The following is a 26,093-nucleotide window of genomic DNA, read 5'->3' on the forward strand; positions in this document are numbered from 1 at the left end:
ACGAGGTGGGATAAAAAAAAAAGGATTGGAAGTACCGTACAAAGGAAAAGGGGAAAAAGAATTGTGTGGTATCATAGGGGCATTTGTCTTCTTAGTGTAATAGGAAAAGTGTATGGCAGGATGCTTATTGACAGAGTCAGGGAAGTAACAGAGGAATTAATTGATGAAGAACAGGGAGCATGGCCATGTGGAATGTGAGAGGTGTGAATGAGGAGAGCAAGAGGGTGGAAGTTGTGAATGTGTTCAAGAGTGCGAGATATGCCATGATAGCATTATGTGAAACATAGATGAAAGGGTGTGAAGTGGAGGAGTGGGAGGATGTAAAATGTGTAAGGTCGGTCATGAATGGGTGAAGAAGATGCAAGAAAGGAGTTGCTTTGTTGATGAATGAAATGTGGCAGAGTGGAATGAGACACTACAAATGTGTCAGCTCAAGATGTATGTATGCCAAGTTCAAGTTTGAGAAGGTGAAAGTGGCAGTGACTGTAGTGTGTGCACCACATGATGACGGGAGTGAGAGAGAGAAAGACAGGTTTTGGGATGAGATAGATGAAGTAGTAGGAGAAATGCCCAGAAATTATAAAGTGTTTATAATGGGTGACATGAGTGGGAGAGTAGGTACTGGTCCTGTGAATGATATAATGGGTAGTAATGGAGTACCAGGAGAGAATGATAATGGGAAGTGACTGAAGGATATATGTCGGGAAAGGAGGTTATGTATTTGTAATTCATATTTCAAACACAAAGATGCACATAAATATACATGGTATGGAGGGAATGGAGATTGTGTTAAAAGGAGCCTGGTTGATTACATGCTCGTAGAGAAATCGATGCTGGGAAGTGTTGCTGATACGAGGACCATGAGAGGACGACATGGAGGTTTGTCAGATCGTATGATTGAGGTATGCAAGATCAAGCTGAGAGAAGTGAGGTGGACCAAGCGAGAGAGGAGCAGTCAGGGAGAGAGACTGAAGTTGAGAAGCTGAGGATCAAAGAAATGGCAGATGAATACAGGACCAAAGTAGAGAAGGAGTTAAAATCAGTGAATTGGAATTAAATGGATCTGGACAGGTTGTGGAATGCATGTAGAGATTGCTTGTTAGGAATGCTAAAATGGTGTGTGGTGTGGCAAGACTAACAACAAAGAAGAAAGGTTCTGCATGGTGGGATGAAAAGGTTAAGAGAGCAGTGGAGGAAAAGAGGAAGTGGCTAGAGTGGTTCAAGGACAGGGTTTCTATTAAAATAAGAACTGAATATATTGAGAGCAAGAAGCACGTATAGGGACTAGTGAGGAGCAAAAAGGAGGAGGTAGCTGATGATCTAGGAAGAAAAATGAATTTAAATTACTCTGAAAATAGGAGGTTATTCTGGAAAGAGGTGTGGAAATGTAGAAGTGACAGTGGAAAGCAATGTGAAAGTGAGCTGGATGTAAGTGGTAGATTAGTAACCCACGGGGATGGAGTAAGGACCAGATGGAAAGAATATTTTGACTGTCTGATGAATGGGAATGGAGAGAGCAAAGTGACTGTTAACATGATTGGTTTTGGGGGTGTACAGAGAAGGAATTCAGTGCCAGCAAACATGACACTTGCAGAGATGAAGAATGCTGTGAAACAGCTGAAAAATGGGAAAGCAGTTGGGGTTGATGAGGTGTATGCAGAGATGAGTAAGTGTAGTGGGGAGGGTGGAATGAAGTGCTTGTTAGAGATACGTCAGAAGGCATCTGTGAGTGAAACTATGCCAGTAGAGTGGAAAAAGGCAGGGATTGTTCCCCAGTACAAATATAAAGGTAAGCAAAGTGAGTGCAAGAATTATCATGGCATAAGTCTATTGAGTGTTGTAGGGAAGGTATATGGAAGAATTATTATAGAGAAAGTGAGGGAGATATCAAAAGTCCTTGTGAGTGACAAACAGGGTGGCTTTAAAAGTGGCAGAGGATGTGTGGATCAATATTTGCAGTGAGACAGATAGTGGAGAATGCTTGTGAGAAGGAAATAAGGTGTTTATTGCATTTATGGATCTGGAAAAAGCATATGACAAAATAGACAGAGAAGGATTGTGGAAGGTTTTGCACAGGCATGGTGTAGATGGTAAGCTGCTAGGTACTGTCAGGAGTTTTTATGATGGTAGTGAGGCATGTGTAAGGGTAAATGGGCATCTAAGTGAATGGTTCACGATCAGTGTGGGCACGCGACAAGGTTGTGTGATGTCCCCATGGTTGTTCAATATATACAGTATATGCATGACGGATTAGATAAGTAAAAACACGAGTAATGGAGAGTGGGTTAACATTGATAATGAATGGTGATGGATGGAATATCTCAAAATTGTTGTATCCTGATGATGCAGTGCTAGTTGCAGATACTGGACAAGAGCCTGGGAGACTAATACAGAGTTTTGTAGATGCCTGTGAGCATCTTGTCTTGAGAGCAAATGTAGAAGAGAATAAAGTGATGGTTATTGAGAGAGAAGGTGACTCCCAGTGTGATGGTGCAGTGATTGGAGAGAGACTGGAATTGGTGAGAGAGCTCAAATACCTAGGTACAGTGATAGAAAAGAGAGGAAAAAGTGCAAAAGAAGTGGAAAGTGGAGTGACGCAAAGAAGGAAAGTAGCTGGTGCTATGAAGGTCTTGATAAGAAACAGAGGCTTGAGTGTTGCCGTTGTGTGAGACTTACATGAAGGAGTGTTAGTGCCAAACTCTAACATAAAGTGTGTGAGACTGGTGTGGCATGAAAATGAAAAGTCAGGCTTAAGAGCAGTGGAGATGGGACTTCTGAGGAATGTATGTGGAGTGGAGTACAGAGAGGGGATAGGATATGAAATAATGTGATTCATGAAAGATGTGGAGTGAGGAAATCTGTGGACACCAGAATCAGAAAGAGTGTACTGAAATGGTTTGGTGATGTGGAGAGAATGGATAACGATTGAGTGGTAAAAAAGGTATATCTGAGCCAATTTGATGGAGGGAGGGGGTAAGGTGGACAAAGAAGAAGGTGGAGGGATATGGTGGATGAGTGTGTGAGGAAGAGAGGTATGGAAGTTGATGATGCTAAGGAACTGACTAGAGACTGAGCTGGCTGGATGAACTTTGTGCAAAGAAGTGCATGACCAGGGATTTGGCACCTCTTTTTAATGTGACAGTGTTCAGATTGGCTCTATCAGATAGGTATATGTGAAACTACAGAATGTAGTGGAATTTTTTTGGCCCATCAGGTGGAGCCAGGATTTCGTGGGCTTGAATGATCAGTGAATGGAAGCGTGGCCCATTGTATTGGGCAACATTGGCTGTATGGATGTTGCTACTTCTCACCCCGCCCTAGGGTGAGAAAGGAAGTCAGAGGTCTGGATGATGATGATGATGAGAACAGGGAGGTATGAGGAAGGGAAGAAGTTGCATTGATCATATATTGTTTCTTAGGTCTTTGGTGGAAAAGTTTCTAGAGAAGGGAAAGGAATTGCATGCAGCCTTCATGAATTTGGAGAAAGTATATGACGGGTGAGTCGACAGGAAATGTGGAAAATATAAAGATTATGTGGAGTAAATGGGAAGTTGTTGAATGCTGTGAGGAGTATGTATGAAGGGACTAAGGCTGCAGTGCGTTTGGATAGTGAACTGAGTGAATTGTTTCTGCTTGAAGGTTGGATTGAAACAGGGATGTGTCTTGTCTCAATGGTTGTTCAGTCTGTATATGGATGGGTTATAAAAGAGATACAAGGTAGGGCAGTGGATGTTGGAGTGGCCCTAATGAGAGGGGGCATTGTTTGGAAACTCCCTGTACTGTTGTTTGCAGATGATACTGTGTTGTTAAGTGAAGATGAAGGGGAGCTGCAAGGCTTAGGGGATGAGTTTGGGAGAGTGTGTAGAAACGGAATCTAAACATGAATGTAGGGAAGAGTGAAGTTATGGTCTTTGAGAGAAGTGAAGTCACTGAATGCACAGTGAGGTTGGATGAGGAGGAAATGGAAAATGTGAGTGCATTTAAGTACTTGGATGCAAGTACTTGATGAGTAAGGATGGAAGTGTGGAGGATGAAGTGCTTGAAAGGGTACAACAAGGAAGAAAGTTGCTGGTTCTTTGAAAGCAGTGATAAGAAGCAGGGAAGTGAGCATGGAAGTGAAAAAGTTACTACATGACAGTATTGTGATACCAGCTCTAACATGTGGAAGTGAATCTTGAACCTTGTTGGAGAGACAGAAGTCAAGAGTGAGAGCAATGGAAATGAGTTACTGTATTTGAAAGGAGCATGCGGAGTCACATGGAGAAAGAGACTGACAAATGAGGATGTGAAGGAACATTGTGGTGTGGATGTGGATGTGATAGGAAGCGTTAGGAGAAACAGAGGTGGTTTGGCCATGTGGAGAGGATGGAGAGTGAGAGACTGATGAGGAGAGTGTATATAAGTGAGGTGGAGGGGGGGGGGAAGGAGAGGGAAGCCAAGGATGAGATGTAGAGATGGAGTGGAGAGGTATATGAGAGATGGGGGTGTGAGCTGGGAGCAGGGCAGTGAAATGGCTGGGGACAGGGTGACATGGAGACGATTTGTTTGTAGCCACCCCTTATGGGATTAAGGCGTCTGGCAATAGATAGATAGATAAATTCCTAATGGCACCGAAGACAGACAGATGCCATCTTGTGGTGCACAAAGACTGATGGATGGTATCTTAGAATGCCATTTTGAACAAAATTACATTTATCAGAGCCCATTTCTCCTAATCTAACCAAAATCCTCATGACAACCCAACCTTATTTATCCAAACCTAACCTAACCTATTTTATGGTAATCTAACTAAAATTATCGTAACCTAAGCTTACCCATCCCATATGTAATCATATATTCCTTGTTTATCGATGGATCCTCTTCATACTAAATAATGCACTAATATACACTTCTACAAAGTCGCAGAATCAGTTTAATGGTGGAAAATCTTTTCTTTCAAGTAATAAGAGGTGGTTTTATGTCTCCCTAAGGAGACAAGGGGCAATATGATTAAAAAAATAATAATAATTGAAGGGGTTAAGTTTTTTTTATGGTTGCTGTTACCCCTCAGCTGCATGTTTTTATAGCACTGGCACAGGCTTTTATTTTATTGTCCTGACAAGTTTTAAGTTGAATAATGTTTATGTTCTTTACCAGCTGGTTGGTCTTCCATCAGCAGGCAGCATATCAACACCTCCAGACTATGCCACACCCCTCACCATTGAAACCTCACCTGGCCCACCCTCCACTCCCACCACTGACACTGCTTCAGAAGCGGGGAGTGCCTATAATTCCCCACAGGTTAGTGTAGGCCTTGCAAGTTATGTTTGGAGAGGTTTGGTACTCACCTCAACCTTAAGTAAGAAGAAAAGTCAGTATTATAATGAATAATGGTGATTGATAGTTCTCTAAATGATAAAGGGTACAGTTGTTTGGGGTTGAATTGGTTAGGGTTGAGATAAGTGGGCATGGTTTAGTGCGTGGAAAATAAGATTTCTGGATAATTACGGTATATGTCAGGGTAATCACTTGTCTGGAATATTAATAGTGTACCAACCTTAATTGTATACTGAAGCAGTTTGTGATGAAAGCAGACTAAAACTGTTGTATTGTAGCCAGGGTTTTTTCTTCACCACCATCTTCACCACAGTCACCTTCACCAGACAACACAATATCACAGACTGACTCACTGAACCACCTTCCTTGATGGTTTGAACCACCAAATGAAGTATTTATTCATGAGCCTTCAAGATGTTATCTCCTTACAAATATCTTTTACTCTGTCAGACACTATTCTTCCATTGCCATCTCCCTCATTTACAAATTAGGCAGCTTCTCCTTCATTGAGAGGGAGAATATCCCCCTTGCACCATAAAACATGACCACACTACCTCCCTTGCCATTCTGAATCACCAACTGAACCAGATAACCTCCTTTATCAGTTTGAATAACCAGCTGAGGCATATAACATGATACATTACCTTATGTTCATTAATACATGCATGGACAACTAGGAACTTGTGCAGTCAGAGATCCTTGTAATACATATTTCAGTAATTAGGTGTTATGGTGATGTTTATGATGATGATGATGTTGATTTATGAGTTTAATGGCTGATAGCTCTGATGATGATGATGATGATGATTTATGAGTGGCTGATAGCTCATTTTTAGGATGCACAGCTTCAGGGAAATGTACCAGTGGATTATTGTGACCGAGTGGAGCTTAGTAGCAATGGCTTTAGGGGTGGACAAATTGGGCAATTGCCCAGGGTTCCCCCTCAGTAAAGGGGGCCCCCAAAGTTGGTTAGTATCATAACACCATATTAATAAAAGTTTGGTCATGTTGAGAGGTTGGAGAGTGAGAGACTAATGAGGAGAGTGTATGTGAGTTGGAAAGGAAGAGAGGGAGGGGAAGACCAAAGATGAGGTGGAGGGATGGAGTGGAGAGGCATATGAGAGAGGGGTGTGTTAGCGAGGGGAAAGGCAGCAAAGTGGCAGGGGACAGGACAACATGGAGGTGATTTGTTTGTAGCAACTTCTTACGGGATTGAGGCATCTGGTTATAGCTAGATAGATTCTTTCACTTTACATTACAGTTAAGTAAAAATATTTTAGAATCTGGACTGTAGAAATGCTATTTGAATTTTAATGTATATGAAAATCACAATTTATGTTGGAGGTCCCCATGTGACTCTCCTGCCCAGGGTCCCTGAACTGTAAGACCATTGTTGGAACTGAGAATTTTGAAGATCCATCCATCCATCATTTAATCCTATGTTGCTCCATGAGGAGCGTAGGAGCCCGGGATTGGATTATAAATGAATGGATGTATGGTCCATTTCGTTGGACATACCATATTAACCCCTAAAACGCTGATCGTCGCGTTTGCGACGCTCGGCCATAAGGGCAGGACGGCGGGTCGTCGCGTTTGTGATTTTAGTATATTTTGAATAACCGCGGGCAAGCAGGCTCCAGCTGGTATTGTCTATCAGTACCACCATCCTCTAGCTACAACTAGCATACTTTACCTTTGTACTACTGACCTCAGTTGTTGCCAAATATCGCGTTTTCCCCCCGTACCCCCCCTACCACGGCCCGGCCAGCCTGGCTGTGATACATGGCAGCGCTCTGAGCGCTCAGAACTGTAAATCTGCGATCTCCTCTCACAAGCAGTTTATGCTACTAGGAAACGCTTGTTTCCCCAGTTGTAACACTAGCTTTTGCCTCTGTTTAGTGTCAGTTTACTGCAGGCTTTGAAAGTGAGATTATGGCGAGTTCTAGCTCTTCCCAGTCAGTGCAAGCGGCCGACAGGAACGAGAATAAAGTGGCGGACGTAAGGCAGAATAAAAAGCGCGCCGTGGTGATCTTTTGGGAAGTAATATGATTGAAAATAATGTAGTATACATGTTTTTAGCTGTGAAAATGGAAATGTTTGTTGAGTGATGGGAAAACCGCCGCCACAGTGCATGTCGGTCGTACGCTCCGTTGATTTTAGCCTTATTTTCAGTGCTTATTGTACAAATACGGATTCCTAACTACCTTTACGTTGTTGTATAAAGTGTACTGTGACAGACTGAGGCTGTGGTAGAAAGAAAACCGGGTTTCTGGAGGTGTGAGAGTGAAGACTTTGTTACCCAACTTTGCAAGTCTTCACAAGTCCTTTGGTAGTCAACGAAGGCTCAACATGTGGCTCAGGAGATAGCTGAATGTAAGTAATATATGCCATAAAAATTTTAATGCTCTAGGGTTAATCTATGATTTTTGGCAAATATTTTTCCACAGGTACTCCGACCCCGCTACAACCCCGCCACAGGGGGGGGATCGCGCGTACACAGCCGCGTTTTAGGGGTTAATACAGTACGGTACTGTAGTTTTAGTTTTTACTTTCTTTTCGTATGCAGATGGGTCAGGGGCCACAACAACATCATGACTGGATCTCACCCACCCATTTGAAATATTGAGAGATGATAATGTGCCATTTGAAATAGTGGGAGATAGAAGAAGAGCATAAGGGAGTATGGATCAGTTGGGTCAAGGATTGTGTGGGCAAGATTGAAAGTTGGAATACAAATGTGGGCGATTGTGTGTGTGTGTGTGTGCGCCAACCCAAGATCGTGCAAGCAGAATGAGAGAAGAGTTCTGGACAAATGTGGAAGTATGCATGGAAAAGTTTGGAAGGAATGAGAGAGTGTTTTTGATTGGTGATATGAATGGTAAAGTAGGGAATGTGAAGGTGGATGGAATAGTTGGGGAGTGGGGTGTGCCTGCTGAGATAGATGAGAATGGCAGTGCGTTAGTGGACATTTGTGCTGGGAGAGGGTTGGTGATAGCCAATATCCTCTTCAGGCACAAAATGATCCACAGATATACATGGCGAGTGATGAGAAGGGTGAGTGGTGAACTGAATGAAAGGAAGGCAATGATTGATTATGTGTGTGTGGATGAAAGGATGCGAAAATGTGTAATGGATGCAAGAGCTTATAGAGGTTGGGGGAGTTGACTTTCTGACCACTACTTGATGGTGACCAGAATCAAGATCCAATTTAGATGGAGAAATCGAAGAAGGGAGGGACGGGAAGAAGGAGTATTTGTAAGGCGAATGGAAAGGTTACAAGAGGATGAGAAAAAGGCAGAGTATAAGAGAGAAGTGGAGGAACAATTGGGCAAATATGAATTGGAGCAGATGGGGGACGTGGAAGGTGTGTGTAGGATATTCACAGAAGAAATATATGCAGCATGTGATGTGGTGAGTGGAAGGAAGAGAAGACGGAGGGGTGTGGAAGGAACAGCGTGGTGGAATGAAGAGGTGAGACAGGCTGTGGCACAAAAGAAGAAAGCATACAATGAATGGATGAGAAATAGGGACGTGGAAGAAGTTGAGAGGTGGAAGAGAGAGTTATATGTAGAAAGAAAGAGAGAGGTGAAAAGATTAGTAAGAGAGAGTAAGAAGAGAGTGGATGAGGAATTTGGAAGGAACTTGAGTATAAAGTGGAGGGACTGTAAGAAAATGTTCTGGAAAGAGGTGAAAAAAGTAAGACAGGGTGGAAGTGAAGTTAGCAGGGAAGTGAAAGATAAAAATGGTAGATTACTAGTGGAGAAGGGAGAAAAAGTGAGCAGATGGAGAGAACACTTTAAGGAATTGTTGAATATAGAGGATGGAAGTAATGCAAGTACAAGTGGCTGGGGAATGGCTGGGAGAATGAGGGAGGTGAGAAGACAGGAAGAAATCAGTAGGATAGAAGTTGTGGAGAAAGTTAAATCGCGGAAAGCCCCAGGAATTGATGGAGTGTGTGGTGAAATACTGAAGCATGGAGGAGAGATAGTAGTAGAATGGATGTGGAAAATGTGCAGATTGGCCTGGGAGGAAGGTAGAGTCCCGGAGGATTGGAAGTCAGGTATAATTATTCCCTTGTACAAAGGAAAAGGGGAAAAAGAAGTGTGTGGTAATCATAGGGGCATTTGTCTTCTTAGTATAATAGGAAAAGTGTATGGTAGGATACTTATTGACAGAGTTAGAGAAAGAACAGAGGAATTAGTTGGAGAAGAACAGGGACCCTTTAGGAAGGGAAGAGGTTGTGTAGATCGGATATTCATTCTTAGATCTTTAGTGGAAAAATTTCTAGAGAAGGGAAAGAAGTTTTATGCAGCTTTCATGGATTTGGAGAAAGCATATGACAGGGTGGATAGACAAGGATTGTGGAAAGTATTAAGAATATATGGAGTAGATGGGAAGTTGTTGAATGCTGTGAAGAGTATGTATGATGGTGCTAAGGCTGCAGTGCGTGTGGATGGTGAACTAAGTGAATTTTTCTCTTTGAAGGTTGGGTTGAAACAGGGATGTGTCATGTCTCCATGGCTGTTTAATCTGTACATGGATGGGGTAATAAAAGAGGTACAAGGTAGGGTAGTGGATGTTGGAGTGGCCTTGGTGAGAGAGGGTAGTGTTTGGAAACTCCCTGTACTGTTGTTTGCAGATGATACTGTGTTGTTGAGTGAAGACGAAGGAGAGCTGCAAGGCTTGGTGGATGAGTTTGGGAGAGTATGTAAGAAACAGAATCTAAAGGTGGATGTAGGGAAGAGTAAAGTGATGGTCTTTGAGAGAGGTGAAGTCAGTGAATGTACAGCAAGGTTGGATGGTGAGGAATTGGAAAATGTGAGTACGTTTAAGTACTTGGGTAGTGTGATGAGTAAGGATGGAGGTTTGGAGGGTGAAGTGCTTGAATGGGTCCAGCAGGGAAGAAAGGTTGCTGGTTCCTTGAAAGCAGTGATAAGAAGCAGAGAAGGGAGCATGGAAGTGAAAAAGTTACTACATGACAGTATTGTGATACCAACTCTAGCATATGGAAGTGAAGCTTGGACATTGCTAGAAGGACACAAGTCAAGAGTGAGAGCAGTGGAAATGAGTTATTTAAGAGGAGCCTGTGGAGTCACATGGAGAGACAGGCTGGCAAATGAGTATATAATGGAGCATTGTGGTGTGGAGGTGGATGTGATAGGAAGAGTTAGGAGGAATACACTGAGGTGGTTTGGCCATGTGGAGAGGATGGAGGGTGAAAGACTGACGAGGAGAGTATATGTGAGTGAGGTGGAGGGGGGAAGAGGGAGGGGGAGACCGAGGATGAGATGGAGGGATGGGGTGGAGAGGTATATGAGAGGGGGGTGTGAGTTTGGAGCGGGGCAGTGAAATGGCGGGGGACAGGGCGACGTGGAGGCGATTTGTTTGTGGCCACCCCGAACGGGATTGAGGCGTCTGGCAATAGATAAATAGATAGATAGATAATGCTGCTGCTGCTGATCGAACTGTTCTTTTATACTCCAGGGCTTGAGTGATTGATTGGAAAGCTGGGAATAATGCCGCTATTATTTTAATAGCAATGGTGGTAATGCCATTACTTTTTTTAGTCAGTAGCGAAACTGAGAGCGCCGCTACTTTTTGGCTGTACTCATGCATTACCGCGCTCCTCGCTACTCACGTAAGGAATATAGGTCCTGAGTTAGTGAGTACGTACAGATATGCCGACGGTTTGGTTGTATTTATTAATGACAAAAAATAATAATTTTTTCAATTTTGTCAATTAATGATGTTTGTTCTACATTACATCAATAGTTTATTATTATTTATTAGTAATGTGCAATAATTAGACAGGAATTTGCTACTTAATTATCTATCATTTAAATTAAGTTATGATTAATAAGGATGTTAGCTAGATGTAGGCAACACACACACACACACACACACACACACACACACACACACACACACACACACACACACACACACACACACACACACCTCTAACTATCCCCATCTCTAACTCCTGCTCTTTCCCCCACTCTCTCTTTCAGACTAATTCTTACTCACTACGTTATTATTTCGTAACAGTATGTTACCTTTCAGTTTAAAGTAACGGAAAAAAAAAAACATTTCTATTGTTTAAACAGACTTTAAAAGAAAGCCCCAGTTCATTTTCACTTTCGTTTTCATACATATCTTAAATAGGTAGCCTACCATTGATAATATAATAAATCTATATAATTTGTATCAATGGTAGGCCACATTTTTTTTTTGCCTTTTATTTACGTATGTTACTTTCAGTAGGTATACTAGGCAACAAAGTAAAAGAACTTTTGTTACATTATACAGTAAACAGCTTTCTCCTGTACCTTCAGCTCTAAGCTTCATTAAAGTGACACCGACATGTATATGATTTTTTTTTTTTTTTCTCAATATAAGTATATACTGAGATTACTAGTACACAACATAACCACTCATACTGACTAATGTTATTGAAAACAGTATATAGTGTATTGCTATATCACAGATTGTTGTTAATCTTTCCTTCGTCCACCTTTTTCTTATCCAAAGTAGCGGGAGCGCCGCTACATTTCGTATCAAGTAGCGAGACCAGTAACGCCACTACTTTTTTGAGCTAGTAACGGGAATGGGAGCGCCGTTACTTTTCATTAGTACCGTTCCCAGCATTGATTAATTGGATGTGTGGCCTGTGTCACTAGTCACTGCTGATAACTTCAGCATAACAATATGTTTACCATTTCATATTTCTGTGTACCATCCATCCGATTTGCAATAGCAGAAGATTTGGTTTAGTGATGATTGGGTCATAGATGTAGGACCAGTTTTAATGGCCACTGCTGCTCATAGCTCCTATATTTGTGTTTGTACATTAGACCCTACCCACATATTTGAAATAATGAAAAACTGAGTTATGGTACCGTTACTTCCGATGATGATGTTGACAGTGATGATGTTTCACTTTGTTTATTGCTTCTGTAATTATGTTTTTGCATAGGATCATACCTATCCCTTTGAAATAAAAATTAAAATGTTGATTCTGGCCATGATAATTTTTTGACAATGACTGTGTGAGGAAGAGAGGTTTGGAAGTTGGTGAGGCTAGGGGACTGACAAGAGATCGAGCTGGCTGGATGAATATTGTGAAGAGAAGCGCATGATCAGGGATTTGGCACTCCTCTCTAACAAGACTGTATCTGGATTGACTCTATCGGATACGTTTATGTGAAGCCACAGAACGTGTATGAGATAGAGCCAGGATTCCGGTGGCTTGAATGATGAGTGAATGGAAGCGTGGCCCATTGGACTGGACAAATTTGGGCTGTCTGGATGTTGCTACTCTTCACCCTGCCCTAGGGTGGGAAAGGAGTTCCAGATGATGATGATGATGATGATGATGATAAGTGCTTTGGTTACCATGATGTTAATATTACTGTGGTAGGTGGTGGTGACCATCATCCACTCACTTAATGTAGTGCTGACCACTTCTTCCTTCACATATGAAATTCTTTTTCTGTATCTGCCCTATATCTTCCTATTTTTCCCATCTTTCCTGTCACTTTTTACTACTCTTCTTTCCTTTTCAGTCAGCTTTACATTGAATGACAAGTCAGATGATTTCCTGTAAGCCAGGAAACCATTTACAATGCTGGGAGGTAACCATATAATCAACCCACACATGTTCCCATCGTGTCATCAAGTGGGCTGGTGGAGAGTTAGTGCTCCTCTCCGTAAAACCACTAACTAATGACAAACGGCCACCCCTTATGGGATTATGGCATCTGATTATAGATAGATAGATAGGTAGACAGTGTTATTAATAATGATGAACATTCCTTTCAACCATAGGGCAGCAGTGGTTCAATGCAGTCGAGTCCAGCAACCAGTAATGAATACCAACAGTTAGTGGTGGTTCGCCTCACTCCTGGCCCCATCACTGCCCCTTTTGCTGCCCTCTCAGCCACAGCTGCCACCCCCACCACTGCCACTGCCACCACTAACACCACCAACACCATGCCAGCCACCAGCGGCGAAACTTTTACCACCTCTGCTACAGTTATCCCCACAACCACCGTGTCACTTAGCTCAATCACATTAGCCACCACTACTGCCTCTGCAGCTTTGCTTAAGCTGTCTCAAGGTAACCTTGTGATCTGTGCAATAATTGGCACCATACCTGTCTGTACTAATTATGGAATTTGTATTAACATTTATATTACACACACACACAATATATATATATATATATATATATATATATATATGTGTGTGTGTGTGTGTGTGTGTGTGTGTACACTCGACCCTCAATTTGCCGGACTAAAAGGGGGGTAGACCAGTCTGGGAATGGCACATGTCCGGCCCCTCATACCATTCCCTGGCCTATTACCATACTTTGTCTGAATTCTCCAATATTGTCTGGGAATTATTCCGGTAATCTTGAGCTTTCTGGAATGTAGGTTACTTATACCAACATAACTAACATACACAGTACATAAAATGATAATACTGATGCAATAACAATAATAATAACTGACACAATAGCTGTATTTTGCTAGCTGCATCCCTAAGAATGGTTGTTTAGACAGTTATTGACGAGACTGTGGAGAGTATGATAGACGATCAGAAAGCTGAGGAAAAAGAGGAAAATGAACAAGGAATGGAGCACCACAAGGTCAGCCAACCACTAATCAGCTGACCGAGATACAAACACGCAATTTTGGACCGAGTTGGCAATTTTGATTGGAAAATATTTTAATCTTTATCACCATATAGGTTTGCACACCTAATTTATTTGAAAGTCAGTCAAAAATTTGTCTATCTCTATATCTATCTATAGCCCGACGCCCTAATCCCGCAAAGGGTGGCCGCAGACAAAACGCCTCCAAGTCACTCTGTCACCCACCATTTGACTCCCCTCCCCCCAACTCACCCCCCCCTCCCTCATATACCTCTCATCTCCATCCCTCCACCTCATCCTTGGTCTACCCCTCCCTCTCCCTCCCTCCACCTCACCTACATACACCCTCTTAGTCAGTCTTTCATTCTCCATTCTCTCCACATGTCCAAACCACCTCAGTGTATTTCTCCTAATCTTTTCAACCACATCCACATCTACCCCACAACGTTCCTTCACTTCTTCATTCGTCAACCTGTCCCTCCACGTCACTCCATATGCTCCTCTCAAGTAACTCATTTCCACTGCTCTCACTCTTGACTTGTTCCCCTCTTGCAAGGTCCATGCCTCGCTTCCATACTTCAGGGTAGGGATCACAATACCATCATGCAGTGACTTCTTAACTTCCATACTCACCTCCCTATTTCTCATCACTGCTTCCAGTGTACCAACAACCTTTCTTCCCTGCTTAATTTAATTATTAATAGAAAATCAGGATTCTGAGCGAAAATTTCTTAGTTAGCAGAAGTGTTTTGCCTCTAGCCTAACAACTCGCCTTGACAGACTTTTGTTTTGTAATAAATATCGATTTACAATGCAGATACATTTTTTTGTACTCAAAATAAATATTTATGCAAAATAGAAGTCTGTCAGGGTGTCCTGATGATCTGAAGGGGAAATATCTGCTAACATTGGCCAACCACTAATCAGCTGATCTAGATACAAACAATCATCGTATGTGATCTTGATCTTGGGCAGAATCGGCAGTTTTAATTGGAACATATTTTAATCTTTATCACCATATAGGTTTGCACACCTAATTTATTTGAAATTCAGTCAAAAGTTTGTGCTTAATTTAATTAGTAATAGAAACTCAGGATTCAGAGCAAAAACTTCTTAGTTAGCAGAAGTGTTTTGCCTCTAGCCTAACAACCCGCCTTGACAGATTTTTGTTTTGTAATAAATATCGATTTACAATGCAGATACATTTTTTGTACTCAAAATAAATATTTATGGTTTGGGATACATGGCATCTGGCAGTGAATGAATGAAGAAGTCTGTCAAGGCATGCTGACAATCTGAAGGGGAAATATCTGCTAACATTGGTCAACCACTAATCAGCTGATCAAGATACTGTCATTGAATGTGATCTCGATCTTGGACAGAATCGGCAATTTTAATTGGAAAATATTTGATGATGATGATGATGATTTTAATCTTTATCACCATATAGGTTTGCACACCTAAGTATTTAAAATTCAGTCAAAAGTTTGTGCATAATTTAATTATAATAGAAAATCAGGATTCAGAGCAAAAATTTCTTAGTTAGCAGAAGTGTTTTGCCTCTAGCCTAACAACCCGCCTTGACAGACTTTAGTTTTATAATAAATATCGATTTACAATGCAGATACATTTTTTGTACTCAAATATTTATGCAAAACAGAAGTCTGTCAAGGCGTGCTGACGAGCTGAAGGGGAAATATCTGCCAACACTGATGCATTTTTTTAACCTGACTTTTAAATTAAGTTATATTAAGTACAATTTTTTTTTTTTAAGCGGATTTCAGATCATTAGGTGTGTATGAGCCACTTTGGCAATAAAAAAATTAACATTTTCCAGTGAAAAGTGTCGATTCGGTATTAGTCGCACCGAGTTGGGTGAGCTAAGTGAGTAGGAATGGATCTCATTGACTTTGTCCGTAAGAAAATTCATATTTTTTTTATTACCTATGAATTTTATTGTGTCCAAACCTTCCTGAAATTTTACTGTTATGCAATAAACTGTTTATAGTGGCATTTGAGAAAGGTAAGTGGCAGATGGGATATTGCCACTAGTTAGGAACTGGTGGGGTGAAGCAGGTTGGTGGCCAAGATGCATTTCATGTATGAAAATATCTTCTTGTGTGTTACAAATGGACTTTATCGAGTCAAAACCGTGCTAAAATTATACTGTACTGTGTTGTGCAGCAGACTGCTTATAGTTTTATATGAGAGAATAATGGCCGGACTTTTGTCAGAATCCCGGACTTGTACAGTGAGTCCTTGAAATATGAAAACCCGAAGTACGAATTTTCGATGGTACGAAATCAATTAATATAGGACAAATTCCACAGTACGAAAATATCCGTTTCGATGATAAGAAAATCGATACTCGATACGAAAGGAAATGCAGAGATAGCCCGATTATCCAGACTATATGATGTGAAGAAGTGCCTGAATAGTCTGAAATCATGATTAATATGGCAGAAACAAAACACAAATACTGTTAGATTGATTTATTTACCGGTAAATGTACAATGAAAGACGCAACTATCTTCCCAGTTCAGTCTGAAGAAAATTTACTCCAGGCAAAATACAATGAAAACCCTGTTTCTACTAGTGCATGTTTCAAATGGTTCTATTTTTCCACGAGATGTTCGTCAGACTTTGGGAAGATACTTGTGTCTTTCATTGTACACTTGAAGCAGCAGAAAGACCTTACCAATTCAGTTCATAATCCTCCAGCTTGTTTCTGTAATTTTGTGACAACTTTCAGTTTGGCAAATTGCTTTTTCTTGCTGAAAAATTTCCTCCCCATTATTATCGTCACTGTCCCCTACGATCATTTCCAGCGCAGTGGAAGAAACTCAGCATGCTCTAAGGTGGATATCGTTTCCCAATTTCCCAACTGGAGGTTAGGTTAGGTTAAATTTATTAAATAAGGTACAGATAAGCTCGGTTAGGCCAGGTTTAGTTAAACACTTAGGGAAGAACAGTACTTTCCGCCATGATGTTAACGAAATAAACAAAAGTTGTCACGCCAGAACATCTAAAAATGATGGGGAAACAGATTTAATAAGAAACGTTTACTGTATTTACCAGCCCAGAAATAATCTGAAAAATATAACAGACTATCAGGAAGAACTGATTTGGTAAGGTGCTTTTACTGCTTAAAGTAAAACGTATGTTTAGCCCCCTCAATGGCTGTGGGTTCAGATATTTGCGTGCTCCTGTGGTCGGCCTTGGGACCATTTTTTCAAAGTTCTAAAATCAATTTCTTTTTCTTACATATGTGAAAAGACTCGTCTGACACACCTGGCTTCCCTCCCCCCCCAAACCCATCCTGTGATTTACTATAGTCTCACCAATCTTAAACCCAGGTTTGGGTGGGGTCTGGCACTGGGTGCAGCCATGCCATACTTCCTAAACGAGCGATGAGTAGATTCTGTTATATATGTAATAGGCATCACAGATAGGTACACACATACTAATACAATATAAAGGTAAGTACAGTATTCTAGCATATAAAAGGAAGGTAAACGTGTAATGCATATGGCTCTTGTACATCAATAAAGAAATGTGTCATACATATTTTACAGTGGTGCTGAAAAAAATGTAGTTACTTTTACCGACTTTCACGGTAGTTCTAAGTTGGGTAAGTAATGTAACAATTACGTTTATAATATAATTTGAAGGACTCAGTAGAACATACGCTATTTTCTTAATAGAAATAAATAAGTTAAAACACTCACGAGCGGCAACACCAGGCCCATACTGGGAGTTAATCCATTGGAGGGAGATTTAAGCTTCTGTCAGGTGCTTCCACTATTCACTTTCTATGTTGATGCAGACACAATGGCAGCTACGCCAACTCGCTCGCATCTACATAGTCAAGCCAAAGAAATGGCCTTCAACGTAAGCCAGTATTTTCTGCAAGAGAAGCAGTATGGAGGAATTTTCGATGATGTGTCAAGGGCAATTCATCGAACAGCTGCAGCAACAGGACTTAGCAAGAGCAGGATTGAAGCAATACGCAGAGAAGCAAGAGATAATGAAGAAAACAACTCTCCAGAGTTTACGTCTCCCAAGAAAATCACTCTCACCTCTTCTGATGAGGAGGATTCATGATAATTTCTTACATGCTGTAAGAGAAGAGGAATAGGCCTATCGGGGAAACCTCTTTAAAAAAAAAAAAAAAAAAAAAAAAAAAAAAAAAAAAAAAAATGCGCCGTGACTTTTACCTCTTGGGTGGTGGAAAGAAAGTCTAAGTTTTAATATGTAGAGTGTAATTTAAAGGCTATAACCAGGTAAAAAATCATAAATTATATGAGAGAGAGAGAATGCGACTTTTAAATTGATTATTTTGATTATATTTATAACTTAAACTAGTTTGTCTTTACACACACACACACACACACAGAAGTGGGTGAAGTCATGTCAGGCCAGGTGGCGAGATGGGAGCGGACGAACTCTAACGGTGTCAGGTCAGCCACTAGCCAATGAGAGTATAGGAAACAAGGCAACGCTGTATGCCGGGAAATCCCCGGCTAGACTCCACCCAAACCTTGGTTTTAGATTGGTGAGACTATATGATTCGTGTAAGAATTAATAAAATTAGGATGCGTGTTACATCAGCATGTATACATCGGCCGAAAACATCTGGGACGAAGTGAACTGTGAACACCAGACTGCTTGAGGTGGCAGAGTAGGGATGTGTAAACACACCAGTGACCCTCATTCCCTTCCCATAATTGCTCGCAGTTTTTTATAGCTCACCCTAACTCAACGTCACTGACACCAGTACAGTAAGGCGTTGTTCAGGGCCAGCAGCTATGAAAGCGATATTGGAATACATTATTGTTTGTACCAGTCCTCTCTCTTTCACACATACACATAAGAACAAACAAAAGAATGAGCAGTAAATGTACACTAACTCTGAGGAGCAGAAATAACTGTGCTCAGTCGGTCCGAAATATATTGGGAAGAGTGATACTGAACGAAGAATGTGGAACTGAATGCTAACCTACGAGAACATGTGGGACGAAAGAGTAATTTTTTTCTGATTAGCAAACATTTTTGTTCCATATCGTCTCTTAAAATTGTAAAACCCATAATTTTTTGTGTAAGCATACAGCCTAAAGACCTTACCAATTCAGTTCGTATTTCTCTAGTTTGTCTTCATTATTTTTCTGACTATTTTGAGGATGGTAAATTATGTTCTCTTGCTGAAAGAAACTTACTCAAAATTAGGGCGCATATAACATAAACATGTAAACATCGGCGAATACATATGGAGTGAAGAGAACGCCTGACTGATGGGATGGTAGAGTAGGGTCATGTGCACACACCAGTGACCTTCATTCCCTTCCCGTAATTGTTCGCAGTTTTTTATAATACCCTAACTCAACGTCATTGACACCGAAACAGTGAAGTGTTGCTCAAGGCCCTCAGCTATGAAGGAGTTAATGGAATACTGTATGAAAAATTCAAAATGGGCGCGGGGCATAGCGCTGTATTCGCTTGCCGAGAGAAAATGAACTAACCCCTCTCTGGTAAACCAATTTTTCCGCGGTTCTCAGTTGAGTCCACGTCCCTCCTCTCCTCACAGTCTCGCTGTATGTGAGGATGTTTTCACAGCCCTTTACCTTTTCGTATTGTTTCGCCATGCCTCCCAAGCGCCCTGCACCATCTCAGCATTGGGGGAGCCCGCTGCAAAGAAGCACCAGCACCGTACTCAAATTCTGGAAAGGAAATTGGAAATTATAAGACCCCATGAGGAGGGGCAGAGGGTCTCGGAGATTGGGCGTATGTTTCCACCATTGGGACTGTGATGAAGAAAAAGAAGATGTACAAGAATATGGCCACCTCCTTCTCTACAGTTGTATGCAAGTATTGCTTACTTCTTAATGGGGGGGGGTGAAGTTTAGGTGGGGGTCTGAGGGGGTCCTAGGATGCATCCCCCCACATATATGTATATTTCATTGGGGAAAATCGTTCCATCATACGAAATTTCAAATTACGAAAGTTTTTTTTGGTCCCTATCCCTTTTGTATATCAAGGACTCACTGTACAGGCATTTGTCCGGCATTTGATAATATTGTCCGGCCCCAGCCTGTGTCCAGGAAATCCAAAATCCGGGAAATAGGGGTCCGCCAAATCGAGGGTCGATTGTATATACAGTATACCGGTATAATGTATATATATATATATATGTATATATATATATATATATTTAGGCCCAAGCCATTCCAAAGAAAAGCAGCATCTGGACTTCCCGCTGCTAACCCAGACTTTTTCCAATATATCAGACATTAGTCCAGATCGCACCAACGGTTTTTAAACTGTTTTCACTACCATTGTGGTACTGTACTCTGTTATACATTCACTATAATAATCAAATGGTATAAATAATAATACTGTACTGTACACTGATAAACAAGTGTTTTATATGCCTTATTGTGGTGAACATAGCTGAAGTTCAAGCAGTCTGGACTGGCATTTATGGGAGGGTGCACCAAACATTCGCGGAAATTCCACATTCTCGGGGGTCTGTGTCCCCTAACTCCTGCGAATGTGGAGGGCCACCAGTACATGCGGTATATATTATCAGCATCATCTGAGTGCGTTTAAGTACTTGGGTAATGTGTTGAGTAAGGATGGAAGTTTAGAGGGTGAAGTGCTTGAAAGGATACAGCAAGGAAGAAAGGTTGCTGGTTCCTTGAAACCATTGATAAGAAACAGGGAAGTGAGAATGGAAGTGAAAACGTTAGTACTTGACAGTATTGTGTACCAACTCAAACATATGGAAGTGAAGCTTAGACCTTGTTGAAGGGACAGAAGTCAAGATGAGAGCAGTGGATATGAGTTATTTGAGAGGAGCATGTGGAGTCACGTGGAGTGACAGACTGACATATGAGGAAGTGAAGGAGCGTTCCGGTGTGGAGGTGGACATGACAGGAAGCGTTAAGAGAAACGCATTGAGGTGGTTTGGCCATTTGAAGAGGATGGTGAGTGAGAGACTGATGAGGAGAGTGTATGTGATTGAGGTGGAAGGGAGAGGGAGAGGGAGGCCAAGGATGAGATGGAGGAATGGAGTGAAGAAGTATATGAAAGAGGAGGGTGTGAGCTGGGAGCAGGGCAGTGAAATGGCAGGGGACGTGGCAACATGGAGGCGATTTGTTTGTGGCCACCCCTTACGGGATTAAGGCATCTGGCAATAGATAGATAGATAGATAGATCGATCATCATCTGAACCTCCTTTCCTACCCTAGGGCAGGATGAGGAGTAGCAACGTCCAGACAGCCCAAGTTTGCCCACTCCAATGGGCCACACTTCCATTCATTCATCATTCAAGCCCCCAGGATCCTGGTTCTATCTGATACACCAAAAACTTTCACCACTTTCTGTAACTTCACATAAACGTATCCGGTAGAGTCAGTCCGAATCCTGTCACGTTAATAAAGGGTGCCAAATCCCCGATCATGCACTTCTTCTCACAACATTCATCCATCCAGCTATATATCTTATCAGTCCCATAGGCTCACCGACTTCCATATCTCTCTTCCCCACACACTCTTCCACCATATCCCTCCACCTTCTTCTTGGCCTACCTCGCCTCCTCCCTCCTTCAGATTTGCTCAGATATACCTTTTTTGCCCCTCTATTGTTATCTATTTTCTCCACATGACCATACCATCTCAGTACATTCTCTTTGATTCTAGTGTCCACGGAGTTCCTCACTTTGCATCTTTCATGAATAGCATTAGTTTGTATCCTATCCAGTCTCTGTACTTCACATACATTCCTCAGCAGTCCCATCTCCACTGCTCTCACTCTTGACTTTTCATTTTTGTGCCACACCATCATCTCACATCCATATGTTAAAGTTGGCACTAACACCCCTTTATGTAAGCCTCATGCAGCTGCAACACTCAAGCCTCTGTTTCTTATGAAGCCTTCATAGCACCAGCTACCTTCCTTCCTTGTGTCACTCTACTTTCCACTTCTTTTGCACATTTTCCTCTCTTTTTCTGTCACTGTACCTAGGTATTGTAACACACCAATTCCAGTCTCTCTCCATTCACTGTGATATCACACTGAGAGTCACCTTCTCTCTCGATTACGATCACTTTTATACTTTTCTGCATTTATTCTCAAGGCACAATGCCCACATACATCAGCAAAACTCTGCACTAGAGTAGCAAAGTCTTGTCCAGTTTTTGCAAGTAGCACTGCATCATCAGCATACAGATTTCAGATATTCCATCCATCACCATTCATTACCAACTCCATCCCTCTCTCCATTGCTTGTGTTTAAACTTCTCTCATATGCCATCTTTAACATATGGATGTGAGACTATGGTGTGACATGAAAATGAAAAGTCAAGAGTGAGAGCAGTGGAGATGGGACTGCTGAGGAATGTATGTGGAGTACAGAGAGTGGATAGGATACGAAATAATGTGATTCATGAAAGATGTGGAGTGAGGAGTCCGTGGACGCCAGGATCGAAGAGAGTGTGCTGAGATGATTTGGTCATGTGGAGAGAATGGATAACAATAGAGTGGTGACAAAGGTATAACTGAGTGAATATGAAGGAGGGAGGAGGCGAGGTAGGCCAAGGAGAAAGTGGAGGGATGTGGTGGATGAATGTGTGAGGAAGAGAGATATGGAAGTTGGTGAGGCTAGGCAACTGACAAGAGATCGAGCTGGCTGGATGAATGTTGTGAGAAGTGCATAATCACGGATTTGGCACCCCTTTTAAACATGACAACGTCTGGATTGACTCTGTCGGATACATTTACATGAAGCTGTAGAATGTGGTGAATGTTTTTGGCGAATCAGATAGAGCCAGGATTTGGGGGTCTTTAATGATGAGTGAATGGAAGTGTGGCCCATTGGACTTGGCAAACATGAGCTGTCTGGACATTGCTACTCCTCACCCTGCCCTAGGGTGGGAAAGGAGGTCCGGATGATGATGATAATGATGATGATGATGATGATGATGGTGGTGGTGGTGATCACCACATCCATATTATATTATGTTGAACAACCATGGGGACTTCACACAACCTTGTCGCATGCCCACATTGATCGTGAACCATTCACTTAGATGCCCATTTACCCCTACATATGCCTCACTATCGTCATAAAGTCTATTGACGACACCTAGCAGCGTACCATCTACATCGTACTTGCGCAAAACCTTCCACAATCCTTCTCTGTCTACTTTGTTGTATGCTCTTTCCAGATCAATAAATGCCATAAACACTTTACAGTCCTTCTCACAAGCCTTCTCCACTGTCTGTCTCAATGCAGATATTTGATCCATACATCCACTGCCAGTGCTAAAGCCACCCTGTTCACCACTCACTAGGACTTCTGATATCACTCTTACTCTCTCTATAATAATTCTTCCATATACCTCCCTACAACACTCAGTAAACTTATGCCACGATACTTCTTGCACTCACTTTGCTCACCTTTATTTTTGTACAGGGATACAGTCACAGCCTTTTTCCACTCTGCTGGCTCAGTTTCACCAGTACATGCCTTCTTACATATCTCCAACAAGCACTTCATTCCTCTCTCTCTGCTACTCTTAATCATCTCTGCATACACCTCATCAACCCCTGCCGCTTTCCCATTTTTCAGTCACATCACAGAGTTTGTCACCTGTTCGGGTGTCACGTTTCCTGGCACAGCATTCCTTCTTTGCATACCCTCAAAAACAATCACATTTACAGCTGCCCTGCTCTCTCCATTCCCATTCATCAGGCCTTCAAAATAATCTTTCCATCTGGTCCATACTTCGTCCCCATGGGTTAATAATCTACCACTTATCATCTTCACACTTTCACAATTCTTTCTGCTGTCACTTCTACATTTCCACATCTCTTTCCAGAATAACTTCCTATTTTCAGAGTAATTTGCGTTCATTTTTCTTCCTAGATTGTCATTTACATCCTCCATTTTCCTCTTCACTAGTCTTTTTATGTGCTTCTTGATCTCAGTTTATTCAGTTATTTCAGTTGAACCCCTGTCCTGTAACAACTCTAGCCACATCTTCCTCATTTCCTCCACTGCTCTCTTAACCTCTTCAATCCCACCATGCTTTACCTTTCTTCTTTGCTGTTACTCTTGCCACACCACACACCACTTTAGCATTCCTAACTAAGCAGTCCCTATATGCATTCCACAGGCTGTCTAGCTCCATTTCATTCCAATTCACTGTTTCCAACTCCTCTACTTTGGTCCTGTATTCATCTGCCATTTCTTTGATCCTCAGCATCTTGACTTTCAGTCATTCTCCATGACTGCTCCTCTCTCTCCTGGTACACCTCACTCTTCTCAGCTTGATCTTGCCTACCACAATCATACGATCTGATGGACCTCCATATTGTCCTCTCATGGCTCTCGTATCAGCAACCATCCTCAGCATCAATTTCTCTACGAGCATGTAATCAGTCAGGCTCCTTTCAACATGATCCCCGTTCCCTCTATACCATGTATATTTTTGTGCATTTTTGTGTTTGAAATTCAAGTTACAAATGCACAACCTCCTTTACTGACATGTATCCTTCAGTCACTTCCCATTTTCCTGTTCTCCAGATACTCCATTACAACCTGTTATGTCATTCTCAGGACCAGTGTCAACTTTTCCATTCATGTCACCCATTACAGTCACGTTATAGCCTCAGAGCATTCCTTCCACTGTTTCATCCAACTCATCCCAAAAGCTGTCTTTCTCTCACTCACACCTGTCATCACACTGAGCATATGCTGCAGTCACTGCCACTTTCACCTTCTCATACTTGAACTTACATAGATACATCTTGACCTGACACATTTGTAATCTCTCATTCCACTCTGCCATGCCTCATTCGTAAACAAATTAACACCCTTGCATCTTCCTCGCCCATTCATGCCCAGTCGTACACGTTTCACTCTCTCCCACTCCTCCGCTCCACACCCTTTCATCTTTGTTCCACACAGTGCCGTCATGGAATATCTCGCATTCTTGAACATATTCACCACATCCACTCTCTTGCTTACTTCATTCACACTTCTCACATTCCACATGGCCATGCGAATCTGCCAGATTGGTTGGGGTCCTGGGCAGGTAATAATAAAAGTGATAATAATAATAATTCCTCTCCTCCATCCTTCTTTTCTCTCATCTTCTTCTGTTTTTCTTTCCTTCATTATTTCCTCGTCCTTCTGCCTTCGGGTGGCTTTATACTCCCTCTTCTGTCTTTCTTTCCTTCATTCTTTCCTCTTTCTTCTGCCTGTGGATGACTCTACACTGAGTGACAAGTCAAATGGTTTCCTGTACACAAGGAAACCATTTACTACGCTGGGTGGTAACTGTATAACCAAAATTTGGCGCCTGGTGGTTTAGTGGGTAATTACGGCGCTCCAATCGGATTGAGCCGGTGAAGGTTTATATCCAAGAGGTGGTTGGGGTTTATTGTTCACGTAATGCCACTCAGGGATGAGTAAATGTCAGGACCAACTTGCCTAGCCCTGGGCTCCTATGCTCCTCATGGGGTAACGTAGGATTGAATGGATGAAAATAATAATACAGTATTAATAATAATAACAATAATAATAATAATATTGTATAATGATTATGATAAATGCCTGCAATGTGGTAGGTGAGGGCACTTACCATCCACTCAGTCAGTGTAGTACTGCATTCGGGTGTTTGCCCTTTCCTTTCCTCCATCCTTCTTTCCTTCCATCTTCTGCCTTTCTATCCTTCATTCTTTCCGTGTCCTCCTGCCTACAGGTGACATTACACTTCCTCTTCTGTCTTTCTTTCCTTCATTCTTTCCTCTTCCTTCTGCCTGTGGGTGACTCTACACTGAGTGACAAGCCAAATGGTTTCCTGTACACCAGGAAACCATTTACAACGCTGGTTGGTAACCATATAACCAAATTTTGGCGCCTGGTGGTTTAGTGGGTAATTACGGCACCCCAATTGGAATGAGCCAATGAAGGTTTATATCCAAGGGGTGGTTGGGGTTTATTGGTCACGTAATGCCACTCAGGGATGAGTGAGGCTGGTCACTCTCATCTTCAATGACGGGACCAATTTGCCTAGCCCGGGTTTCTACACTCCTCATGTGGCAACGTAGGATTGGA

The 26,093-nt window shown here is 41.9% G+C and overlaps 1 protein-coding gene across 1 annotated transcript in view; it reads left to right on the forward strand.

Annotated features, from left to right (window-relative positions):
- The window catches only part of caly (ubiquitin carboxyl-terminal hydrolase calypso), a 125,530-nt gene that overhangs the window by 59,859 nt on the left and 39,578 nt on the right, over positions 1 to 26,093 (forward strand). The window contains exons 9-10 of the mRNA XM_080274228.1: positions 5,137 to 5,280; positions 13,144 to 13,435. Of these exons, the coding sequence (XP_080130354.1) occupies positions 5,137 to 5,280; positions 13,144 to 13,435 (436 nt within the window). The remainder of the gene's footprint in view (positions 1 to 5,136; positions 5,281 to 13,143; positions 13,436 to 26,093) is intronic.

The sequence above is a fragment of the Coenobita brevimanus genome, chromosome 57 (genome assembly GCF_032717465.1).
Source record: "Coenobita brevimanus isolate Jiangsu-jjx chromosome 57, ASM3271746v2, whole genome shotgun sequence".
NCBI classification, from domain to species: Eukaryota; Metazoa; Arthropoda; class Malacostraca; order Decapoda; family Coenobitidae; genus Coenobita; species Coenobita brevimanus.